General features: G+C 34.7%; 1 protein-coding gene across 5 annotated transcripts in view; it reads left to right on the forward strand.

The window, feature by feature from the left end:
- Positions 1-23,210, forward strand: part of RGS7 (regulator of G protein signaling 7) — a 592,608-nt gene extending 569,398 nt beyond the window's left edge. For all 5 annotated transcript variants that reach the window (XM_073801627.1, XM_073801618.1, XM_073801639.1 and 2 more), the window contains 3 exons: positions 245-431; positions 3,260-3,349; positions 22,525-23,210. In XM_073801627.1, coding sequence (XP_073657728.1) covers positions 245-431; positions 3,260-3,349; positions 22,525-22,575 — 328 coding nt within the window. In that variant the 3' untranslated portion in view covers positions 22,576-23,210. The remainder of the gene's footprint in view (positions 1-244; positions 432-3,259; positions 3,350-22,524) is intronic.
- Positions 23,211-23,916: the final 706 nt, after the last annotated feature.

Consider the following 23,916-nt stretch of genomic DNA (forward strand, 5'->3'; position numbering starts at 1 on the left):
CCTGGCAGATCTGTTTCTAACAGAGAACATCTAAAAGAGATAGTTTTCAAGATTTCCTTTCCCCAAATGTTATATCTTTGAATACGACTAATTAAAAAAATCGGTAAAGACCTGTTTCTGGAAGCCTTCAGAGAAAATGAGTTCATTATTATGCTTCATTGTGAATTGAATGATAGGTCAATAATTTAAGAATTTTCGGATTATGAGGCATTGGAGTAAATGCTTGGTGTCACATTTTGCATAGATTCTGGCTAGCAGTGGAGGACTTGAAGAAAAGGCCTATTAGAGAAGTCCCCTCTCGAGTTCAGGAAATATGGCAAGAATTTCTGGCTCCAGGAGCCCCCAGTGCTATTAACTTGGATTCTAAGAGCTATGACAAAACCACACAGAATGTGAAGGAGCCCGGGCGATACACATTCGAAGATGCTCAGGTTGGTACATGGATGGGCCTCACATTGCGTCACAAATGTTCTCCTGAGAAGTTGAAAGTTGGAATACTTTTGTTTTATTTTCATTATAATTGGTGGCTATATCTAATATTTTCAATTTAGGTAACTATGTAAAATAACTAATTGATCTAAAAGAAAACAGAGATGCTTTAAAATGAGTTTTTAAAGCCTGGGAATTTTTGTAAATTTGAATGTTTTTACAAGAAAATTTCTTGAAGGGAAATATTTTAAATATTTGAAAACTTTTTACTTTATTTTCTACTTTGTCACCTCAGTAACATGTATTTGAACTCTTTAACTTGTCTTCCAATGAGGAGATTCTAAGATTCTGACATTCCTAAATAATTTATTATTATGGATAGTCAGAACTAAACTAAATTAGCTTGAAGTTATGTAAAATTCAAACCACTTTTGTCTCTGATGATAAAATGAAATAGTAAATTTAGGCATTTATTATTTTTCCAAGTTACTTTTTTAGTCTGCAAAAAGAAGAGAAAAGGAAATTGATATTACTATTAACATCCTAAGACAAATTTTTATGTGTTTTTTCTTTTTTTCTCAAACTGGGTGTAATTGCCTCCTTAGAAGCAATTTGAATTTCTACTTTTTCTAAAAAAATATTGTGCTCAATAGGAAAAATAAACATGCAATGAGAGGATATTATTTCCTAATGATATGTTGAAATTAGCTTTTAAACCAGAACATGCATGCTTCATAATTTCTTAAAACCTCTTTTAGAGAAGAATGTTAGCTCTAGAAAGTATCTTGTTTTTTAAATAACTACATTACTAAAACAAGATATAGAAGATGAAGAATAAGGTACACAAATTTCCTTTCTTATTTTTACTCTCGGTAGAAAATATATTTATCCTTTGCTTTGGTTTAAAAAGAAATGAGCCACTGTGCAGAAAACTAACACAAGTTGAAACAGCCAACCAAAAACCCATTCATTCGCCCTGACTCTGCTATGGTCTTCTATGTGGAAATAATTACATTCTATGGAGACACATGAGAGAGAGCAGGATGAAAATTCTGGCTCTGTTGCTTATTTCTCTGCTGGTTTTTCTTTCTTGCGGTTCAAGATAAACTTTCAAGCATTTTTCTGGAGCCAACAGCGTGTAAAATATTTGAAATTACCTTCCCCAAATCTTAATATTAAAAAGAACATTTCTTTGTTATCTTTGTCATTGAAGAATATTCTTGCTTATTGGGTCTTCAATAAAAGGAAAAGGCATGATTTTCTATAGAAAACACTACTACCTGACCGTAGCCTTCTTTTTTCAATCAACCTCAGATATTTAATTCCAGCTTTTTGTAGGCTTTTAAACCATATATTCAAAAATATAATAATAGAATTTCCTGCTGCTGTTTAAGAAGAGATGCAATGTAATAAGAAAGCAGATTCTGGAGCCAAATTGCCTGGGTTTTAGTCTGAGCTTTGCTCTGTGACCTATTGCAAGTACTTCACTTCTTCATGCTTCAGTTTCTTCATATTTAAAATAGATATAACAATGGTTACCAACCTTGTTGAGGTTTTGTGAGGATATAATTAACTAATATAGGCAAGCACTTAGAAGTGTACCTGGCATATACTCAAGCATATTTGAGCACTTACTAGGCATACCCTTATACTTTGCTAAACATTTGTCATTCCTCTAATCCTGACAATAACTCTATTTTATAGATTAGAAAATTTAGACTCAGAGAAATGAATAAAGTGGTCAAAATTTACATTTTATAAGTGGTAGATCTTGAGCAACATAACATCTGAATCCCAAAATGATTGACTTCTAAATAAGACATTGCCTCACTTTTCCAACAACAAATTCTGATGCAGTTCCAAATGTACCATATTTTTGGAGATGAACCTTAGACTAGATATTGAGACTTAATCCAGAACGTCTTTAAGTGGATTCACAGTAACTACAAATTATCGCTGGTGTGTTTAAGACCAGGGAAACTGAGTCATTTCTTAAAATATATATTTTCTCCAAACAAGAAGAGACTGGGACATTCCGGATACTCTCAAGTTGTTCAAAACTCCGTGTCTAACAGACTGGAATGAACAAGGAGCATTTATGCTCCCCTAGAGTGCAATAAGCCAAAGCAGAATCTCCCTAGATTGGGCCAACACTGAATTGGATGGATACATTTTTTTCTTCTTTATCTACCAATATTCATCATCAAAACAGAACATTGCAGACTGATTAGGATTATCAAATATTTACCTAATCTATCTATGAATAAGTCAAAACATGCACACAAATTGGGAGGTTTAGCAATTAAATATCACAAAATTTATTTTTGGACTTGTGCTCTGGCCTAAAGTGGATGTAGATGACAGTTTTCACCAAACAAATGATTCATTTGGGAAGTCTGCACCCTCCAACTACATATAAATGCCAAAGGCTTCTAGAATGATTATTGAATCTTGACTTCACATCATTGTCTTTTGGCCTGGAGTAATCTTAAGAGACAGCAGATTTATTTATATTCTTAAATGATCTATGTAAATCAAAAACTTGATTTGAAATTACTTCATGACAATCTGCTAACTAAATTCCATTTTTTTTTTAAGGACTGGTTGTGGTTTAGCTCGCAAACCAGTTTAAACATTGATCCTTGAATAAAATAATAAATTTGAAAGTCTAAATGTTCTATAAGCATATAAGGTATTCTCATCAGCATTATCATTATTATTTTTAGCTGCTTCCAGATTTGTTTTTGAACCAAATGTTGTATTCTTATCACAGTACTTGATTTTTCCTGAGAAATAATAAGGAAGCACCTCAACCATTATTTCTTTTTAGGAGCACATTTACAAACTGATGAAAAGTGATTCATACCCACGTTTTATAAGATCCAGTGCCTATCAAGAGCTTCTACAGGCAAAGAAAAAGGTATTGGTTCTTTGTGAATTCTTTTGACCTAGTTCTCAGTTGTAGTTATTTGGAGTAGTTACCTCTGCTGGGCCCACAGTATTGGACAAATGGTAAGTGAATATACTCCAAGACCCTCCCCCAAACCTTCGCATTTTATAAGGGCCATTTAAGTTGTATGGGTTTCTGTTTGTTGATTGCTTATTTTCTTCTTTGTTTGTTTGTTTCTGCAGATGTTCATGCTTTACAAAGTTGTTTAGACACCGTTTTCATGTTTCATGTTAGTCTTCTGTATGCCAGTTTAAGGAAATAAAAAATTACAATAAAGAAAGGAAAAGAACAATGTCATCAGATCAAAAACTTAAAGAGGGTTTTCCTTGTCCAGTAAGCTAGAATGTATGTTTTGGGCCATATGCTCCATAACTCATTGTTTTCAATGATACTTGCCAAAATGCAGTAATGTTTGCTTCCACATATTTTCATTTGGCATTTATTCTGAGTCACTTAGTATCCCTACGATGAGGTTTCATACCTAAGATGATAGCCAAGGACATTTTCGAAGAGCTGCAATAGGCTACATTGTTCAATTAATGTTTATAATCAAAGTCTCACTGTAAATAACACCTTCTATAACCAGTATAACAGGGAATGGAAAATCTGGATGTAAACATCAACATCATTCATTATTTTGTAATGTTAAAATAGTCCATAGCTTCTTGAAATTCTGAGATGAAATTATAATTGTGTAATTCATGATCATCATTTAAGCTAATGGTATTTTTCAGAGTCCATTGACTTTGCAATGGGAAATAGATACTCTGTAGTTGCACTGTCCAGTACAGCAACCACTAGCCACATGGAGCTGTTTAAATTTAAATTAGTTAAGGTTACATAAAATTCTACTCAAATTTCTAATACTCAACGGCCACAGCTAAAGACTTCTGAAATATTAGTTAGTATAGAATGAAATTTCCATGCTTTCAGAAAGTTCTACTGGACAGCAATGCTCTACAGAATTAATGATGTTATCAACAGAAATTTAGTTCCAGTAGAAAATTATGAGGAAATTCTGAAGTTAAGCCACTAGATTTTCAAACATTTAGGCTTTGAAAATGTTGGCATAAAACCTTAACATATCTACTTCATTTTAGTGTAATTTGATTTTGCTTGAAATCACACTATTTTGTTTGCACAAGAAGAATTTTGGTGTTAAAATTAAAAGCACTAATGCAAACAGAGCCCATGTCCTGTGACATGGCCTTCTGCGGCAACTCTCCTGTCTTCCTGATCCCTATGATTTAGAACATGAATTTGGTGTTGCATCATTTCATCATCCTGTCTTTTTCTGCTGTTTTTCTTTCTTTCTTTTTCTTTCTTTATTTCTTTCTTTCTTCCTTCCTTCCTTCCTTCTTCTCATTATTTCTTTTGTTCTTTTCTTTCTTCCTTCCTTCCTTCCTTCCTTCCTTCCTTCCTTCCTTCCTTTCTTTCCTTCTTTCTTTCTTTCTTTCTTTCCTTTCTTTCTTCTCTCTCTCTCTTTGTTCCTTTGCCCCACCCAACCCCACACATGTAAGTCGGAATACTCAATGGATCGCAGAACATCTTTTGAAAACTTTGCACAGAATGTGGTAAGTTTTAATTTTTAAGGAATTACAAATCATTAAGTCCAATTGGGAAACATTCCCAGTTTCAAGCCCCATCTTCCACCTTGCATCCTTTGATGTAACAGCAAAGGTATTTATTGCCTTTATTCAAATTCAGAATTTCCTGCTTCCTACTTATCTTTCTGTCCCAGCACTTTCTGGAGTAGATAAGATATCACACGTGAAAATCTATATGTATCAAACTAAGGCTTGGAAAGAAATGTGTATTATGATACATAAAATGAAGAAACTGTTCTTTATATTTTAATTTTTATTCTATGTATCTCTTTCTTCATTAAAGATAGTGCATGCATTTCTATACTCTTTCCCTTAGCTCTTCCTAAGGCTTAAAAGGTTAAGAACAATGAGGGTTCTGTGCTTTCTACTTTTGCAGGGAGAAAATGACTTATTGAACAGTTTAAAGCCAGACTCAGTATGAATGGGGGTCGGCAACAATATATGCCCCACCAAAGACCCACTAGCATGCCTTTCTTATTCTTTATTTTTCAGGAAGGTATTGAAAACTATTGCATAAATCATCCAGGAAACCAGTAGTTTCCCTACCAGTGTTTTCTTAGCATCTTTCCATGTGCATAAGTGATATATTTGTTTGTGGGATTCTTTTTTTTTTTTCTTTTTTTGATATTGTGCCAGTGCCTTTGGAACTTTCTAACATTGTGTAAGCTCAAACTAAAGCCTTCAACACATTTATTTTTATAGGGCAGAAACATCCCTATTTTCCCATGCCATAAAAACTGTACACCAACACTGAGGGCCAGCACTAACCTGTTATGAAAAGAGGTAGAAAAATCTTGGTTTATACTCAAGTTTGTCTGCATTGTCTGTTGAGTTGTGTGGTCAGCTCCATGCTGCTGCTGCTGTGGGTGTGTGTTGTGGCTTTTGCTGTGATGGCCAGTTAAGTGGAGTTATGTGTGTTGAAATGTAAGCAAATTGGATTCAGCAAAAATATGTTTTTTGTTTTTAGTTTCCTTCAAGGATCCTTTCGGTGGGGAATGTTAATCAGTTCTTTTTATGAATTCCTAGTTGTGGCTGTGCCCAGAGTATTTGAAAGATTTTAAAAAGCAGTGTATACTTTGAACACTCAATGTGATTGCACAAATTAAAGGGCTGGAAAATGAAGGACTCCAGGAATTAATCACACTATAAACTTCCCAAAATTTTGGCTGGATCTTTTGGAGTCTCTGACCTTTAATATAAAATTTTCTTAAGCATGCCTCATAAGTCACCATGGGAAGATAAAGACAATGCTAAAGAAATGCCTCAAGATTTTGCTGGAGGAAGTCGCCACAGGATGTTGCACAGTGTTCTGTGTATTGTTTAAGAATTGTTTCAAATTCATTCTTTTCTAACATAACGCTGACAGAATATTGTTCTTGAGATTGGATTGGAAATTTCTGTAATATAATTAAAAACATATAATGCAAATTAAGGAATATGGAAAGGGGAAGCAAAATGGTTGTCTTTCCTCCAACACCATCCCCAAATCTCACCAACTTCCCCAATTCTTAAAGTAGTACCACATTGTAACTCATTGCAAACTTTAAGAAAGGATAAGTAGGAAATAAGGAAAGAGAGAATTAATCATCTACACCTTCAACCAAAATTTATATGCCAAGTGCCAACTATACTGCAGACATTGCTATGTCTTAGGAAAAAGACCTCAATTGCTAAAGTACATAATGATATAGACAAAATGTTATGTTGTGCAGGAGAAAGATAAACTATTTCAACTTGTATTAGGGTGGATAGGGAGGGTCCATGGGTAATGTGAGAATTCCCAGAAGAAGTTACATTTAACTGGATAAATAGGATTTCATTAGGCCAAGAAAGGCAACCATCCTTTTAAGAAGAAGGGGGAAAAAAGGCTGGGATTACTGAAAAGAGAAGTTGAGTAACATTCATACCATAACACATATATACACACAACATACTGATAAATTTCAGATAACCTTCAGACACAGTTGTTTAGGGTTAATCCTTTTCCATCCAGGAAAATAAAAAGTAATGTTTTTATTGAATATTTTATTTTGGTAGTACTCTAAAGAAATGGAGTAAGAAAATTAGAAAGACTCTCTGATTTCCTCAGTAGATTATGAATGATAACATTTATTTAATTAGTTATGAGAAATAAATTTCCATCCTGAAAATTGTTTATATACAAAAATTTTAAATATTAACTGTATATCATTGTCTTATGATGGTTAATTTCTACTTAAAGTTCCCTTTAACTTTCTATTTTCATTTATTTTTTTATTTCCCCTTGGTTCAGTGTTCCTCCATAATATGATTACTTTTAGGGTCAGAAGTTGTGTTAGCCATCCTAAGTACTTAACATAATACATTTTATGGAATACCTTTATAGGATCAATAAAATGATTTTAACACAAGATAAAGAATGAGTGATTTTATTATCAGATAGACATAATGGAGGAAAGACACAGTTTAAATAAACATTTTAAAAGAGTTCTATGTGCAGGTTGCTCCAGTAAATACGGGGAGGCTACAACATAGAGTATCCAAGAAAGAAATGGACTTGGGGAATTACAGGTAAATAAGTGTGTAGACTTTAAAGGGAACTAGGAAAAGTGAGATAATGATAATAACTCACATTCACTGAGTGCCTGCCATGTGCCAGGCTCTGTACTAGGCACTTTATATTATCTAATTTAATTTAATCTGAACCTACAAGTTAGGTAATATAATACTCATTATTTTACCCATTTTACAGGTGAGAACACTGAAAGGTCAGAGGAGTTACTTAATTTTCCCAGAATCATACAGTTAGTTAAGGAGCTAGCACTAACCCCAAATTTATTTTGTTCCCAAATTCTTTCTTTCTACACTGATCACCTTGCTCTTCCAACGGTAGAAGACAGATAAATCCACTTGATGATAACCTCCTCTGGAATCTGAGTCCATTTCCATTAGTGTTTATTTGTAGAAGTTTATTTACATTTCAGCACAGTTATTTTTATAACCTGGCTTATAAAAATGGCATCACTGTTTTGTTTCACACAAGAGTCAAAAACGTTTTGCTTGACAGCTCTTCCTAATACCATTGGAAATCCCATTGGTTACTGAGGTTAATAAATTCTTGCAGGCACTTTAGAGAATAATTATAGTAAACAGCTAACAGCTGCATAGCATTTTACAGTGTTCCAAGGACACTCATTACTTTTTGTTTGTATTTTTGTTGTTGTTCTTTACAAACACAACTATCGTGGGAGGTGGTCAGGTGTTACCATCATTTCACAGATAAGCAAACTGAGGACTAATGGGGTGAAGTCATTTCACCAATATTAATCAATTGTTGAGTGTTAGGGCCAGGCCTAGAAGCAATGTTTTCTGACTTTAAATTCATTACTTTATAGACTACTCCTTTTCTTCTCATTATACCCAACACTGGAGGGATAAAAATAACTCACATTTGTGTAATACCTTCACCTTGGCTTGTTGTCCAAGAAATCTCATTTCTTATCATTTACTTTTTTATTATTTTCCTTGCCATCAGAGAATTTTCTTCAGGTCTTTCAAGGGTTGCTGTGTCCTCTCATGCCTTTAAATGTTATTAAGTTGATTTCATTCTCTTTTGACAAAGTTCATGTAACGGTTGTTTTCTTTCCAACCATTAAATTATCAAAGTATCTGTCTGCCATATAAACCTTAAGGGAGAACAGATAGGAAATAAGGGGAGAAACAAAGTAGGAGGATTGATCATCTACACCTTCAATCAAAATTCATAAATCAAGTGCCAAATGCCAACTGTATTACTTATTACCTCTTCTCCTTAATTTGCCTTTGGGCTACAGAAGTAGAAATGAGAATTAAAGAATGTTAATGTTGAACTTCCAGAAACTCACCTAATCTAACCTCTTTTGGAGAAAAATTTTACCCTATCTCAATGAAGACAATTTACTGCAGAGCCTTAAAAGAATCAACATACAAGATATAATGACCACTTTGCTCTCCCACCCCCTCTCCTCCAGTGTACTGATGCTAGTGCATTGGGCTTGTAAGGTACCCTCTCAAGACTGAAATTACCAGAAGTTTTGGAAACTGTGTGAGAGAATTTCAACAAAAGGACTGAGTTGGCGCTGAAATCAGTTGATTTTTTGCAATCAAATCTGTATTTAACTCTATAAATCATTAGTATATGTATTGATAAGAACAAATGTAAATATAAATCCTATAACTTGTTTGGAGTGTTAAAAGTGAGAAAGATACAATATGCTTAGTTCTTTTAGAATGTTCTTTTTGTTTAAATCTAGGTAAACTATTTTTCTAAGCCCATCATGGAGTTCCTAGTTAATACACCTTATGCAGATTTTATACAAGCAGCAAAATGTGGTTTAAAAAAAAGCCCAGACCTGGAAGCCTGACATGTTAATGTTAGGTTTGAAACCCAGTCTTACACTTCTCTTGCTGTATGAATTTTTAGAAATCAGTTAAACTGCTGAACCTTAATTTCTTCATCTACAATTTCTCTAGCCAGAAATAGCTCTAATCAGTACTTGTGCAAAATAAATAAATAAATAGATAGATAGATAAATAAATAAATAAAATAAATTTAAGAAATACTTTAATTATGCTTTTGAAACATGCTTTATTTACTTAAATTGCATCAGAAATATCTTCCAGGTCATTTCATATTCTTCTACATGATTATATTTATTGACTGCATGAAATTCTTCTGAATGGATATACCTATAATGCATTTTTCCATTCCTCTATTGGTGGACATTTATGTTGTTCCTTATTTATTTATTTCTTTATTCATTGTCATTGCAGCTCAAAGTGTGGTAAACATTCTTCAAGTTAAATATTGATTTTTTTCTCATACTCATAAAAAATTGAGTTGCTTGGTTAAATGGAATGCAAAATTATGAAAGAAGAGATGTCTATTTATTTTTTTCTCTCTTATCTTTACTTTTGCCCTAATGCAAGAGATACACTAGAGGGAAAAATAACTTATCACAGAAGACAGAAATCAGAGTTCATATTCTTGATTTCCAAAACCACTTGTGTTACACATTAATAACGGGCTTCCTTATCAATTGGTCCTCAATCTCTGAAGAATTATAGTGTTTTCTGGGAGCCTTACACTTTTTTTCAAGACGCTGTCAAAAACACTATGGATTATTTCTAGTCCCTGGTCAAATGATTTTTAACTTGGTTTTATTAAATGTGAAATCTAGCATGAAACTTCCTCTGCATACCTTAACAATCACTGTGATTGTACACTGAGACTGCCCTCTCCACCCAGTATAACCCTATGAATAATACAGATTCCAAGTTTTGGAAATACAGCCTCACACCAGCTATGGAGCAATACTGCAAGAGTGCAATGCCGTGTCAAATCTACTCATGCAGACCCCTCAACTGTGCAGCTGAGCTGGACATTGGTTCTCCTTAAGATTGAAACATGGCATTCCTGGTTGAGTGCTCTAGACTTTGCTGTATGGGCACATTAGTGTAGATAAGCTGTTGGAAAAGGATCCTAGAGCCCCTAAAAATAAAATTTATAAACTTGTCACTGGGTTTGCTCACCATGAATAATACCAATATAGAAAATTGATTGACCTGGTGATCTATGTTCCACTCATATGCTACATTTTTATCATTGTTTTCATATATTATGTTACTAGTTCCTAGATTATTCATTAATTCAACATATATTGAGTTTTGACTATATGACAGGTGTCAGGGAAGAAGAAACTTTCTTCTACCCTTCTAGGTTCTTCTGGCTGGTCTAAGAATTAAATTGACATGAGACAGATTAATAAGAGAAAAATCAAAAGTTTAATAATATGTATACATGGGAGAGACCCAGGAAAACTAACTCATCAAAACGTCTGAAACTTTTAACTTAAATATCTTCAGCTAAAGACAAAAGAGGATGTTGGGGGTAGTGGTTTGGGACCTCAAATGTGAAGAAGGCAACTGACATGGAGAGGGGAAAGCAAATGTTTGGTAGGACATGCAGAAACAATGGGACACAAAGAGGAATTTTAACAGACTTTCCTAGGTTTCTCCCTATCTCCTTGCCTAGTTCATATTATAGTTATCTATGGTGATTACTCCCTTCCTGGAACAGGTTCTCTATCTACATTCTTTAGGCAGTCGGGGGAAGGTCAAAATTTCTTCCTGAGTGTTTTGGGCCTTGGTTATTTTCAGTTTGAAATAATCCACATGCCAAAGAGACATTTTGGGGTGGCAAATCTTGCTCCCATACACAGGTTATGTGCTACGCAGGTTATGTGCTCCATACACAGGTTATGTGCTACGCAGTGGTTGAGAGTCCGCCTACCGATGCAGGGGACGCGGGTTTGTGCCCCGATCCGGGAAGATCCCACATGCCGCGGAGCAGCTGGGCCCGTGAGCCATGGCCGCTGAGCCTGCGCGTCCGGATCCTGTGCTCCCCAGCGCGAGAGTCCACAACAGTGAGAGGCCCGCATACCGCAAAAAAAGACATCCTGTTCTTACTTTCACTTCCCTTGATACCAATTTCTACCACAATGAAGTCAGAAAGGGCATTCTCTAGATTGTATTTATACTAATGAAGTTACACTATAGTTAGACCTCCATGGAGTTAATGAGATCCTCGATTCACATAAACATCCCTCATAATGAAGCAGATCATCTGCTTCACATAAATATCCATCATGATATAAAAGCAGTTTAGAAACTGTGAGAGGGAAGGTTTTGATTTTATATTTGTGCACCTGTGAATTTACCCTAAGGAGAACTTTGTGCATATTCTTTTCTGATTGAGTGCTATAGTTATTGCTTGAGGTTATAGGTATATTCATATAGAAAACTATGTTAGAAAACTCCTAGAGCACCCTAAGTAAATATAATTTATAAACTTGGCATTGGGTTTCCCTACCATAGATATTAAACACATAAAGTGAGTCTGGTCAAGAATGAACTACATTCTCCTCTTTCTTCTCTAGTGGACCTGAAACTCATCTCATTTATCATTTTGTAGTTGACATATATGGCTATCCATCTTCTTTTATTGAAACTGTTTTATGGTGATAACTTGCCTGAGAAAGCAGTTTTAGGTTCCCTGCAGCATGATGTAAATTGATTGGTGTGAAATGTATCAAACTATGTAGGCTGTTTAGTTTGGCCAATATATCTTTATTTTCCCCTAGTGGCATCATTAGTTCTTAAGTTGCCACTCAAGTTCTATAAACTATAAATTGTATAGTGGTTTTTGGCCAAAGAGCATCCAGTACAACTCTGGAGGCTCCTAAGGAATGTTTTGAGGCTGCTGAGTGGACAACCCCCAGTGGTAAACTTCCCCCTTCGCTGCTATATGTGCCAGAGGCAGAAGTTTCAATAGTATTTCCCAAAGCACTGCTCTCATATACCTAAGGACTTGGGTTGAAGCCAGTGATCATGAGGCCCCAGCTACCTGCATAATTGGAGACCACCCTGGGGGCTCTGTTTAACAATTTTATAACCCAGTAGTACCCATGTGTCCAAGGATTATTGGATTCTTTTATCCAACAACAAAAAAAATACTTATTGAGCACCTATTGTGGGTCAGGCACCTTCTTCCTAGTTAAGAATACATACATAATAAAAATAGGAAGCTAGTAGGTAATAATAATAAGCTAATAATAGTAGTAATGACAAATATAAATAATAATAATAGTTAATAATAAGAAGAAATAATGTATACCTTAGTCGGTTCATTCTTCTCATGAAAGTTAACTGTTCAACGAACAGAACTAGTTTCCTACCAGCTTCCCATTAGCTTACTTCACGTACATCATGAAAGTTTTCCTTAAAGCAACACAGAGTAGGCAGGAAGAAGAGTTAAGCTTAAGCAAGAGATCTGCTTATTAAATAGTTGGGGTAAACAGCCCTAAAGGAGGGAGAGAACAAAGGTAGAACCAGAAAGAGGGTCTAAGGACTTGACAAGTTGTGTTCCAGGCAAGACTGCCATGGAGATTTCCAGTTAGAGGAATATAGTACAGAATAAGGTAATCAAAAAGATAGCTCATAATCTGGATCCAAACAATGGGCCATTTTATATATGCAGAAGATGAAGGTGGAAGGCAAGTTAAGAGAACCTAAAGATAAGAGGACATGATAGGATCAGTAGCTACTATATTAATTCATATTTGATGATAATGCCAAGAACTTGGTTAATGAGATAGAGGAAGTAAAGGAGGAAGAGTACAACTTTTAGCACCAGTATATTTACATATAGGCTACAGTATTTTTGAGCTAAGTTTACTGGAAGAGTTGATAGTAGAAAAATAAACTTCAGACTGTCTCAATTAGGAATTGAAAGTTATATAATAGTTAATAAATTATTTTACATTATCACTTCTATTTTATTTGACAGTATATGAAATGGAAGTTTTACTCAACTATGACAAAAAATTGTTGCTGAGTAAAGCAAGAAGATGGGGAATATTTGTGTATGCTTGTGTACGTTACAATACTTGTCAAAGTTACAAGTTACGTTACAATACAAGTACTTGTCAAGTACTTGAAGACAGTCAACTATCAATCTCAGTATTGATCTTAATTACCTCCCTGAGTTAAATAGAATTTAATAGTATTACATACAGTTAAATAGAATTTCATCAATAGCCTGAGGACAATACGTTTGCATATTCTTTTTATAAATATGTTTTACATAGCTAGGAAAAATATAAATGGAACTTAAATTGATAAAGATTGAGATTATGTCTAAATTTAATTTCCACTAAAAATACATTCATATGTTTAATTATATCTAGATATGAAATCACTTACTAAGCAGCCCCATATCATCATCAAGCCATCTCATTCGCTGTTATCCATTCTAAAGCCACATGTCCCATTGTATGTGTTCATTAGCATTCCTTTATGAAACACTTTTCAGAAAAGAAAGCCATTTTTATATTTATGACCAGCCATGGGTGTGAATTTTACTTTTCCATAATTTATGCTAGTACTTGGAGGCAATAACTCTAAAATGAGTGATTTAAAATAGCTAGACAATAGACATCTTTATCTGAATTGCATACATGTTTATAGACTTAGATATATTTTGTTTATAAACAAACACCCTGCTGTGTTTTCTTAAGTGTTTGGCAGGTACCATAAGGCAAGCCCAGACTGGGCAAAATCCCATATCCTCTGCATTGTGCATCACATTTTGATTGCTGTTTTTGTCACTGTTGTTTTCCGACGTCCAGAAGTTACCATTATTAAAATAAGCTTGTGGTCATTACTGGAAGTTTAAAACACCATTTCTAAATTGCACTGAGTATTATTTCTGGAGAATAAAAGATCAGCCGTCATTTTTTTGGTTCATCAATTCATTCCTATTTACTTATTTTGGTGTTAAAGATTTTTCTTTCTATTTCATCAGCAATAGAAAAATTACTCGATAGACACGGCTGATGTAAACAGGGATAGCAAGCACCCGTTTTCAAGACTGTTCACTTGAAATATACATATTAATATCTAGGAGGAACATACTTCCAACACCAGGAAGAAAAGACTATTGGGAAGTCTTTATCTTTTCTAATTCTAGAAGTCTTCAAAGGACTTTTGGGAGACATTGAAAATGATGAATTTTTGGAGTCTCAAAATTGAAAAGGGATTTAGAGGCATCAATTTCCCCAGGTCCAATCCCCAGCCATTGCATGAATCTCCTCTGTAGACTCAATGACAAGTATGCCTCCAGCATTTGCTGGCCTGTAGGTTCCAGAGACGTGGTACCTTTAGAACGCAGGGGTAGTCAATTCCATTTTTTAGAATTTCATTCCTTGTTTTTAGAATAATCTACTTTTTGGTAACTTCGGAGTTGATCCTAGTTCTGTCTCCTGGAGCTAGGCAGAATAATACAAACATTCCAGTAGATCTAGACATCTGTTGAATTACTTGAAGGTGTAATTATATCTCCTCTCAAGTTTTGTTTTTATTTCCATTAGTTAAAATCTAGTTCACCGTTTTTCTGTATGGTTCAACTATCCATATCCCATATCTCAAAATAACCAGGGGCTTGGAAAATGCAGATTCCTTGACCTTATCCCAGATAAACTGTGTTAGAATCTCTCTCTCTCTCTCACTGTTGACAAGCTGTTTCAGAATTCAGTTTAAGAACCATGATCTAGGTAGCAGCCGGACTTCTCCTTACCAAAGATCAGTGGTTCTCACTTCTTCACTTTAGCTGCAGCAGAATCATTTGGAGAACTTCTCATAACACAGACAGCTAGACCTCACCTCTCAGAAAGGCTAATTAAGTAGTTTTCTGGTAAGATCCAAGAATTTTAATTTTTTAATAATTCTCAAGTGATACTGATACTACCAGTTTGGAGACCACACTTTGAAAACCACTGCCCTAGCCTAACAGATTCCCTCCACTCTCCCCACTGATAGGTGCCAAGGCCACATCTAGTGTCACATCTGAGAGGCTACTCTCCAGTTATGCTGACACATTTTTGCAAGCAGCATTTGAATTACATGGATGAGTCAATTGTGTTTGTTCCCATAGCTGTTTACCATAATTGAACTTATAGTAATTACATAATTTATGTAAATGTCATATAAGCTGCTGAAATTTGAGTATGAAAAGAAAAAGATATTTCAATGAAAACTAAGCTGAACACTTAACAAGACTTAATAAACTTGCCTTAAAATTGCAATCAAATTAAATCTGAGTGAGCCTTGCATTGGGAAAGTGGGCTTCTAATGTTTTCTCATTCAATAATCTCATGTTCTTTTACCACCTTAATTGCTCACCTCCTATATCCACCCCAGTTCATCAGTAGTCCTCCAAAACTGATAACTGAACACAATACTTGAGAAGTAACCGAACCAGCATAGACTGGAAATATTATCTGCCCAACAGGAAAGAAAGAACATATATAACTTTTACAATCCAGTCCGAGCATTGTATCAGCTTCCCCACCCCAGCTCCCAGTCACAGCTGCCATATCAAATTGTAGGGTCATTTGGGGCTTAAAATTTTTTTTTAATCTAGAATTTTTTTTCTTGTGAGCTCAGATTACGTCTCCCCAATCTTCTCTTTTACTGCTAGATTGGTTTATTGTTTGTTTATTAGTTGTCATGTAAGTTTGGTTCTTTATCCTTCTTTCCATTAGGTTTTATCTTGTAAGTTATAGCCTTACATAATTTTTTGGAGTATCTCTTTGTTACCCTGTCTTTTAACTAAGATTAGCAAATTGGCATCATACATTCATTTTAGCAGAATTCCATCAGTTTAATAATGCAAATTATTGATTAAAATGCCATAAAGTACAGAGAGGAAGACAGAGTTCCACTACTCCAAAACTTAGCACACCTTGAAGGTAGTTGTTTATTTAGTTATGAACCTCACCTTTTTCTGTGTCATCCACAGAGATACCATGAAAGACTGCTAAATGCCTTACTTAGTCCAAGAACCTTTGTTTAAAGCAACTTCCTGTCCTCAAGTCTGGTAAACTCTTTTTAAAAATGAGTAAACGAGCGTGTACATGACAAAGATCTAATATGGTTTATATGGGGAGTTCTTATCCAAAAAATAATCAGAAGAGCACTACGTCATTAGAAAAATGAGCAAAGGTCTTCAACAGTTTTTTTTTCTTTTTTCGGTATGCGGTCCTCTCACTGTTGTGGCCTCTCCCGCTGCGGAGCACAGGCTCCAGACGCGCAGGCTCAGCGGCCATGGCTCACGGGCCCAGCCGCTCCGCAGCATGTGGGATCTTCCCCGACTGAGGCTCGAACCCGCGTCCCCTGCATCGGCAGGCAGACTCTCAACCACTGCACCACCAGGGAAACCCTATACAAACTGTACTTGTGTACATTTATATGTGTGTAGGACTAAAATAACATTTCAGAAACAATACATTCCCTTATTATGTGCAACGCACCCTGATATATTTTGATTTATTCTATGGTATGTAATTTTTTCCTTAATGTTGGTAGCATCTTTCTAAATTGATTTCCTTTTCCACTAATGTCATGAATTTCAACAAAACATTGTTTTAGAGGAAATATATGTTACATGGGTAATTGATCAAAATAAGATCATTTTAATAAGCATGTTACTCATAATAAGCCATAATACTATGCACAATATAATATCAGTTTTGTAAAAAAAATAAAATAAAATAACATTTTTGTATAAAAAGTAAAATGATATATTAGCATGTAAATAACTGTATTTTGGGTAAAGTTTATTTCTCTTTCTATTTTTCTATGTTTTCCTCATTTTCTCTAATGGATATACACTTTTTATTCCAGGAAACTATTCTTAACTAAGGAAATGAAAGTATTTGGCTTTACTTTTTCTATCTCAAACCACACAGGAAGCTAGTAATAAGTGCTTACATATAAATGTATTCATAAACCATCTCTTTTAAGTACATAATAACAGAATTTTTTCCAGCGTTCAACATTAAATATACCAGCCTCCAAACTAGCTACAGAATCCCCTTCCTTTCTTTCTTCCTCCTTTCCTTCCTTTCTTTCTTAAATCTCAATAATTGAGCTTTCTTTAATTGTATTGAAACTCACACTTTTCAGTTTTGCTAAAATTATTCACGGTGATTCAGTAAACTCACCTGCAAATTAACCTAGGAGGCTTGGTTTCATTTAAAGCAGGGAAGGTCTTTCCAAACCCCTAGCCTAGTTCATTTCCTTCTTAACACATTCCCAGTTAGTTTCATTGATATGAACAACCAGGGCAAAATAAGAGTTGAAAAGACCCAAATTCCACCACTTAATTATTTAATAGGGTGTGACCAAGTGCTCCCATTTCTCATCCTACCTTGCCTCTCCTCCCCCAAGATAAAAGTTACTTGTCCCAATACATTTGAATCTCGTTGCCCTGGTTTCTAGAAGCTTATTCTTAAAATGTGATTTCCAGCCAAGGAACTCAGCTCATGCAAAGCAAGCACATATTTGGGGACTTCTATAATATTAATATTGTTTAACAGGTATCAATTGCTTCACCAAGCCAGGTAACTTAGAGAATTGTACAAAATAGCATGTACAAAAAATGTACAAGTACTGGCAAAGAGTCCAGAGAGGGAAACTGCAGAAGAACTTAAGGGGCAATTAGAAGACTTCAGCCAAAACCTGAGTAAGAAGTTTCACTGAAGACTGAGTAGAACCTGAGCTGAGAGAGTAACAAGTGCAAAAGCCAGCCAAAGAACCATTCTGTGAAGTGACAGTAGGTAGTTTGAAAGGCCAGGGAAACCAGGTTATGAAGGATTTTGAAACCCAGGCAAAGACATTTATATTTTTTAAGTGAAACCAGGGCAATTTTCAGTATGAGAGTAAAAGAGTAAACAGGTAACATCCGTTAGTTCAACCTGTTTTAAGAGCATACATGTCCTATCTCTAGTCCAACAGCATCTCATTACCACCAAACAGTCAGCTCTTTTTATTACACAGCTGTGGGGCTGAGCACAGGTTAGACAACTGGGTCATATACACCAGTAGAAAGTCAATGACAAGATTTGCCCTCTCTTGGTCTCAGCCTCTCACTGTGGCCTCTGGAGCCTACATGGCATTCTAGAATATACTTCTAAGTCTACAGCAACATGTGGGAAAGACTAGGAGGCAATGATAAGAAACACACAAGTAGGAATTATAAGAGTTAAGATGTTAACATCTTTTTTAATCCAAAAGATGCTGATAATTTCCTATTCTTCTCTTTAAGCTCTTTCATGCCTATCTTCTAAAAATCCATCCCTTCATTTATCGTTGGTTTGTTTAGTGTCCTGTAGACTCAGAAAGACTGCTTTATGTCTTTATGACAGTAATAAAACAAATAGTTGGTCACTCAAGCAAATATAGCTTCTCTCTACTTCCTTTATGGATTAGTGTCTGCAGGAAAGGAGTGTGGAGATTTGCCTCCATCTCAAGGCTCTCAGACTGGAGCTAAGAGCCTGACCTTTATGTCCATTTCTACTGGCTCACAGCTCTTTGTCAACTTTATGTTATCACTTTAAGACCAAGAAAGATGTTAAAAATCAGGTGAAATTCATAACTTTTGATAGTTAACTTGAGAAGGCGAAGAACCAGCAATAGGTAGTTTTGTTTGGGGGAGTTTTATTTTCCTAATTATAACAAAATCTCTATGCAACATTTAAGATAGGAAGGAATTGGTTTGGTGGAGATGAAATTTTATTGAGACACTAGAAAACCTTCTTTGTTTATGTGGTAGCTGTATTGTAGATTAGCCAGAGGCTCTGTCTTCACTTAAGTGCCAGTTAAAGTCAGGTTAATTTTGTCCTGAAATTGATCATGTGCTTCTTTTGCTAGCATACTGTCCATTAACTAGATATTACAAAATCTCATAGGATCTTGAGTTTTTATTTTGTTTTGTTTTGAGTTTCTGTCTTTGTCTTTCTCTATGGATTTCCATTTACAATATAATCTATTTCCTTTTTTTTTTAATTTTTATTTTATATTGGAGTATAGTTGATTAACAATGTTCTGTTAGTCTCAGGTGTACAGCAAAGTGATTCAGTTATACATTATATGTATCTATTCTTTTTCAAATTCTTTTCCTTTAGAAAAGAAAGGGTATAAATCATATAACACAAATGTAGTCATTTGGTTAAAAATAATTATTATTCATATGGAATTCAGTTTTGGTAAAAAAGCAATTTGGTAAAAGCTGCTATTGGTAAGGGATTTTTAGCCCTTTTAGTTTCTAGAATTAAGATTTTAGAACTTAACTATGAAAATTTCCAAAAAAAAAAAAACAAACCAGAAAATTTCCCAGATTCTTCAACTTAGAAAAATTATGAAAAGATAATTAGCAGAATTATCTTTTAAGGTGATTTCATACAGCCTCCAAGGAACCTCACTGAAAAGGATTGTTACAAAATGTCTGATGTGCAATTATATTATTTCCTACCCTCAAGAAAGGATTAGTGTTCTTTTTAAGATTTTCCAGTAGAGTGAGCAACTGGTATTTCTTTGTGCACTAGAGAGCACCTAGGTATTTTTCTTTCCAGTATGTGAAAAAGGCAAGATTTGCACAGGGCTTACAGATAGATCCAAGTAATCTAGGTCTTCAAATCTAGATGACTCACTTGGGTGTCCATGCTATTTACTTTGACCCCTGAGTGGGGCACTTAAGTTCTTTTTACTATTAGTTACACCCAAATTTGCCTTTTAATTGTCTCAATACACAGAACAAATACCCTTATTACATATTTGGTGAGTCCATATCTCACAAGTGTTTCATTATGTGGCTATGTTAAGATGTATACATGTGTTCTCCCATTTCTGTTCATCTGTTTTCCTATTATCACAAACCCGAGGTTTACTGTAGGCCTCATTCCATGAATGAGTGTTTTTAAATTATCTCCTGGGACAACAGCTTATCAAGCTAAACTTTTACCTCCCCCCCTTTTAATGAAGCCTATACCAGGACAAATACTAATAGCTTCAAGGATATTTGGGGGGAAAAAGTAGAAAGAGAACAATGTTACTATTTGTTACATTTACAAAGATGACACAGTTTCCACCCATCCAAATGAAAAATGACTCTGAGTTGCAAATGGCTTCCTATTTCAATGTAACTATGCTATTCATCTTCTCAATAGTTTGAACCAAATTACATTAATCTGTAGTTTTAAAATAAATAGTTTTATATTAACATCTTTATCCTCCTCCTCAACTGTATAAGAATTCACTCTTATGCTTCAACCAGTATATGGTTCTCGCCATCTCACAAATGGCACTAGAAACAGTAAGCACTTTTTAAAAATACGTTAGCCTCAGAATGAATATATATGCACACATGTTAATAACATAAAACAGTAGTAAATATATGAAATAATATAGTCTCCAAGTATAGAAAAGTAGTTTTTCTATTCCAACATTATTTGATTAACCTATTGCTCAGGTTTGGAGTGTTAAAAGTAGTATAATTTCAGCTTCCAATGCATGAGAAATTTTCTGCTCTTCTCAGAGTCAGAATTGTGACTTTGGGTCTCAGTGTCCTAATGAGAAAGAATAATAATAATAGTAATAATATAATAAGGTAATAGGTAACATAAACTGAGTATACAGAATGTTCTGAGAACAGTTTTAAGTAATTTACTTGTATTATTCTTCACAACAAGCTTTAAAAATAGGTACTACTATTATCCCCATTGTATGAATGAGGAAACAGGCACAGAAGTGGTGGCAAGAAGAAACAAAGCATATTTTGTTTATAAGGCCAATGTAAAGTAGGGTGTCCTATTAAAAATCTTTGTTTTCTTTCATATTTTTCTTCCCATAGAGTGATTAGAGCATAGCTAAGTGGGAAAGATCTTTGCTAAACTTTGGCTCTTTTACTATCAGTTGCTAAAAACTAAGTTTTGAACCCTTTCTCCAATTAAAAGAGATGATGCTTCGTTTTCATCACTGCTGTTCAAGTATACAAAAAGGCCTTTTCAGTTACTGTACAGTATGTAAAGAAAGCTTGATTTTGGAATTATTAACAATTTCTTAAATATATCATTCTTTTCCCAAAATATGGTCATGAATGCTGATTCCTCTCCCCAAACCATACCACCCATTTATCAAACTCTGAGCCACATTAGGTGGTAAATCAAGACTATTGCTATGACTAAGTTATTACTAAATATTATATTTCTTAAAAAATCTTTTGATTTTTCCATTATTATTTTATCCTCTGAGAAGTACAAATTCCATCTATTTTTATACTAGAACATACAATGAGGGATAAAACAGAAATAACCAATTAATGATCTGCTATTCTGATCAGAAATTTAAAATTTCTTACCTCTCTAGAGTATTTGTAATTTACAGGGACAGTTTTGATTATCAAGGTTTTCAGAAAACGAATATGTATAGTAGGTATTAACATAAAATGTAGAATCAGAATATATGGGATTTTTCTGGGATTGGGGTTGGAAGAAATCAAGTGGAAAAGGAAGGTGTATACAGTTTGAAGTACAGAACAAATAGACTTTTATCTTTAGATGTATAATTGGCACTGGTTGTTTGTTTTTCCATTACCATATAGGTTAGGAGATAGACTCAATCTTGAGTTTCCAGCAATCTCACCCTCAAAAATCATTTTATTTAATTAAATCATACCCTCTGCATACCTAGATATTTATAAATGCAACACTAATTTCAGCAGTGGAACAAGAATGCATTCACATTGCAGAGCAGCTTCCTAAGGTTTGTTGTAACATGTTTATAACCAGTTGCAAACCTAGGTGTTGCATCATCGCTAAGCCTCAGTGGAACATTTTGGACATGTTTTATGATTTGCTGATTTGTGCTGTGAACCCATCAGTCTGTTTGCAGTGGGGAGGAAGTGGGTGGGAGGGGTGGGAGGATGGAAGAAGGGAGGATCATTTTGTTTGATGTGTTGGTGGAGGGAGGGAGGGAACTTGGTCATGAAGTTTGAACTAAGATGCACCTAAAAGGTTCCATTTTGACCCTTGCACAAAATCAGCTGCAATAAATAGATGCTACTCATAAGCAGGTTTTCAGTGATCATATTGTTTTTTTTTCTTGTTTATATTTTTTTCTCAGGGGAAATCTCTCACGTCAAAGAGGTTAACAAGCCTCGTTCAGTCTTATTAAAAGGATCATCTTGTAGCATGAAAGTGAACTGGAGTCACTGCATATACTTTGTAGTTCTTTGTTGTTACCTGCAGCAGAGGACATTAGACCAAGATGTTGCATGAGCAAAGGACCTGAATTGTTCTTTCTTTGTGTACATTAAGGCACTGCCATCTCCAAGGGACTCTACCATCTCAATGCCTCCATTTCAAAATGTCTGCTAACTTCCTCCTTGTACTAAGCTGGATCTGTGTCTTTTCCTTTTTTAACGATTCAAGTGAAGTAAATCTTTCCACCCCCCCTTTCTCTCTATCTTAAAGCTTCTTCTAGACACACAGTTCACTAAAAATTCAGTCACAAACTGGAAGAATTGTAAAAGGAAAAAAAGCATATATCAATAAGTATACATACAGCTTCACATTTATTAAATAAATTAGCACAGAAAGTTTCATTTCACCAATATATCACAGTCAGAAACAAGCTTATGTCTTTGTCTGTTGTCTGTATATTCTTGGTTAATGTTTCTCGCATTTATTTTTATACCATATTTAAATGAAACACCTTTTACTCGAAATGTATTAAAGTTGATCCCTTCTCTGTAAATTTGTGAATGTTTATATTGTTGTTTTATCTTTCATTAAAAGATGCATAATCTCGTTGCTTTTGTAACTTTTGACTTCTGTGCTAATTGAAAATGAAAATGCTGAGAAAGCATCAACAAATGTAGTCACAATGTAAGCTCTCACCCTGGAAGTTTATTTCAGGGTTTCAAGACAAGCTTGGATGGTGCAGCAGCCAGGAGCAGACTGAAAGTGATTCATCTGGGAGCTCACCCAAGATCAGGTAGATGCTTTTGCTCCCCTGGAAAACAACACAAATTGGCCTTCCACATTTTCAGAGCTATTTGAATAGCTCTGATTATGAATATGCATCTCTGTGTTTTACAAATGCATATTTTATTAGAATTATGTTTTAGTGTAACTTTTCAACTCAGGAACAGATTCTTTTCTTTAAGTATAATTCTAAACTGCCTAGATTGGTGGCTCTTAACTCTGGTGCTTACAAATTCCTTTGGGAACATGATGGTAATTGCTAACATTTAGTGAGTGCTTACTAAGTACCTACCACTGTATTATGGGCTTCACATGCCCATAAAATCCTCACATTTAATCCACACAGCAGGCCTATAAGATTATTTCTGCAATTTTGAGAATATTGAAGCAGAGAAAGGTTAAGTAACTTGTTCAGAGTCACACAGCCTAGTGGTGGGTTGGGATACAAATCCAGATGAAGGATTCTAGAGCCCACTGTACTACGCTGATCCACTATACCACACAAATTCTTTTGGTAAAAGTTAAGTGA

The sequence above is a fragment of the Tursiops truncatus genome, chromosome 1 (assembly GCF_011762595.2).
Source record: "Tursiops truncatus isolate mTurTru1 chromosome 1, mTurTru1.mat.Y, whole genome shotgun sequence".
Taxonomy (NCBI): domain Eukaryota; kingdom Metazoa; phylum Chordata; class Mammalia; order Artiodactyla; family Delphinidae; genus Tursiops; species Tursiops truncatus.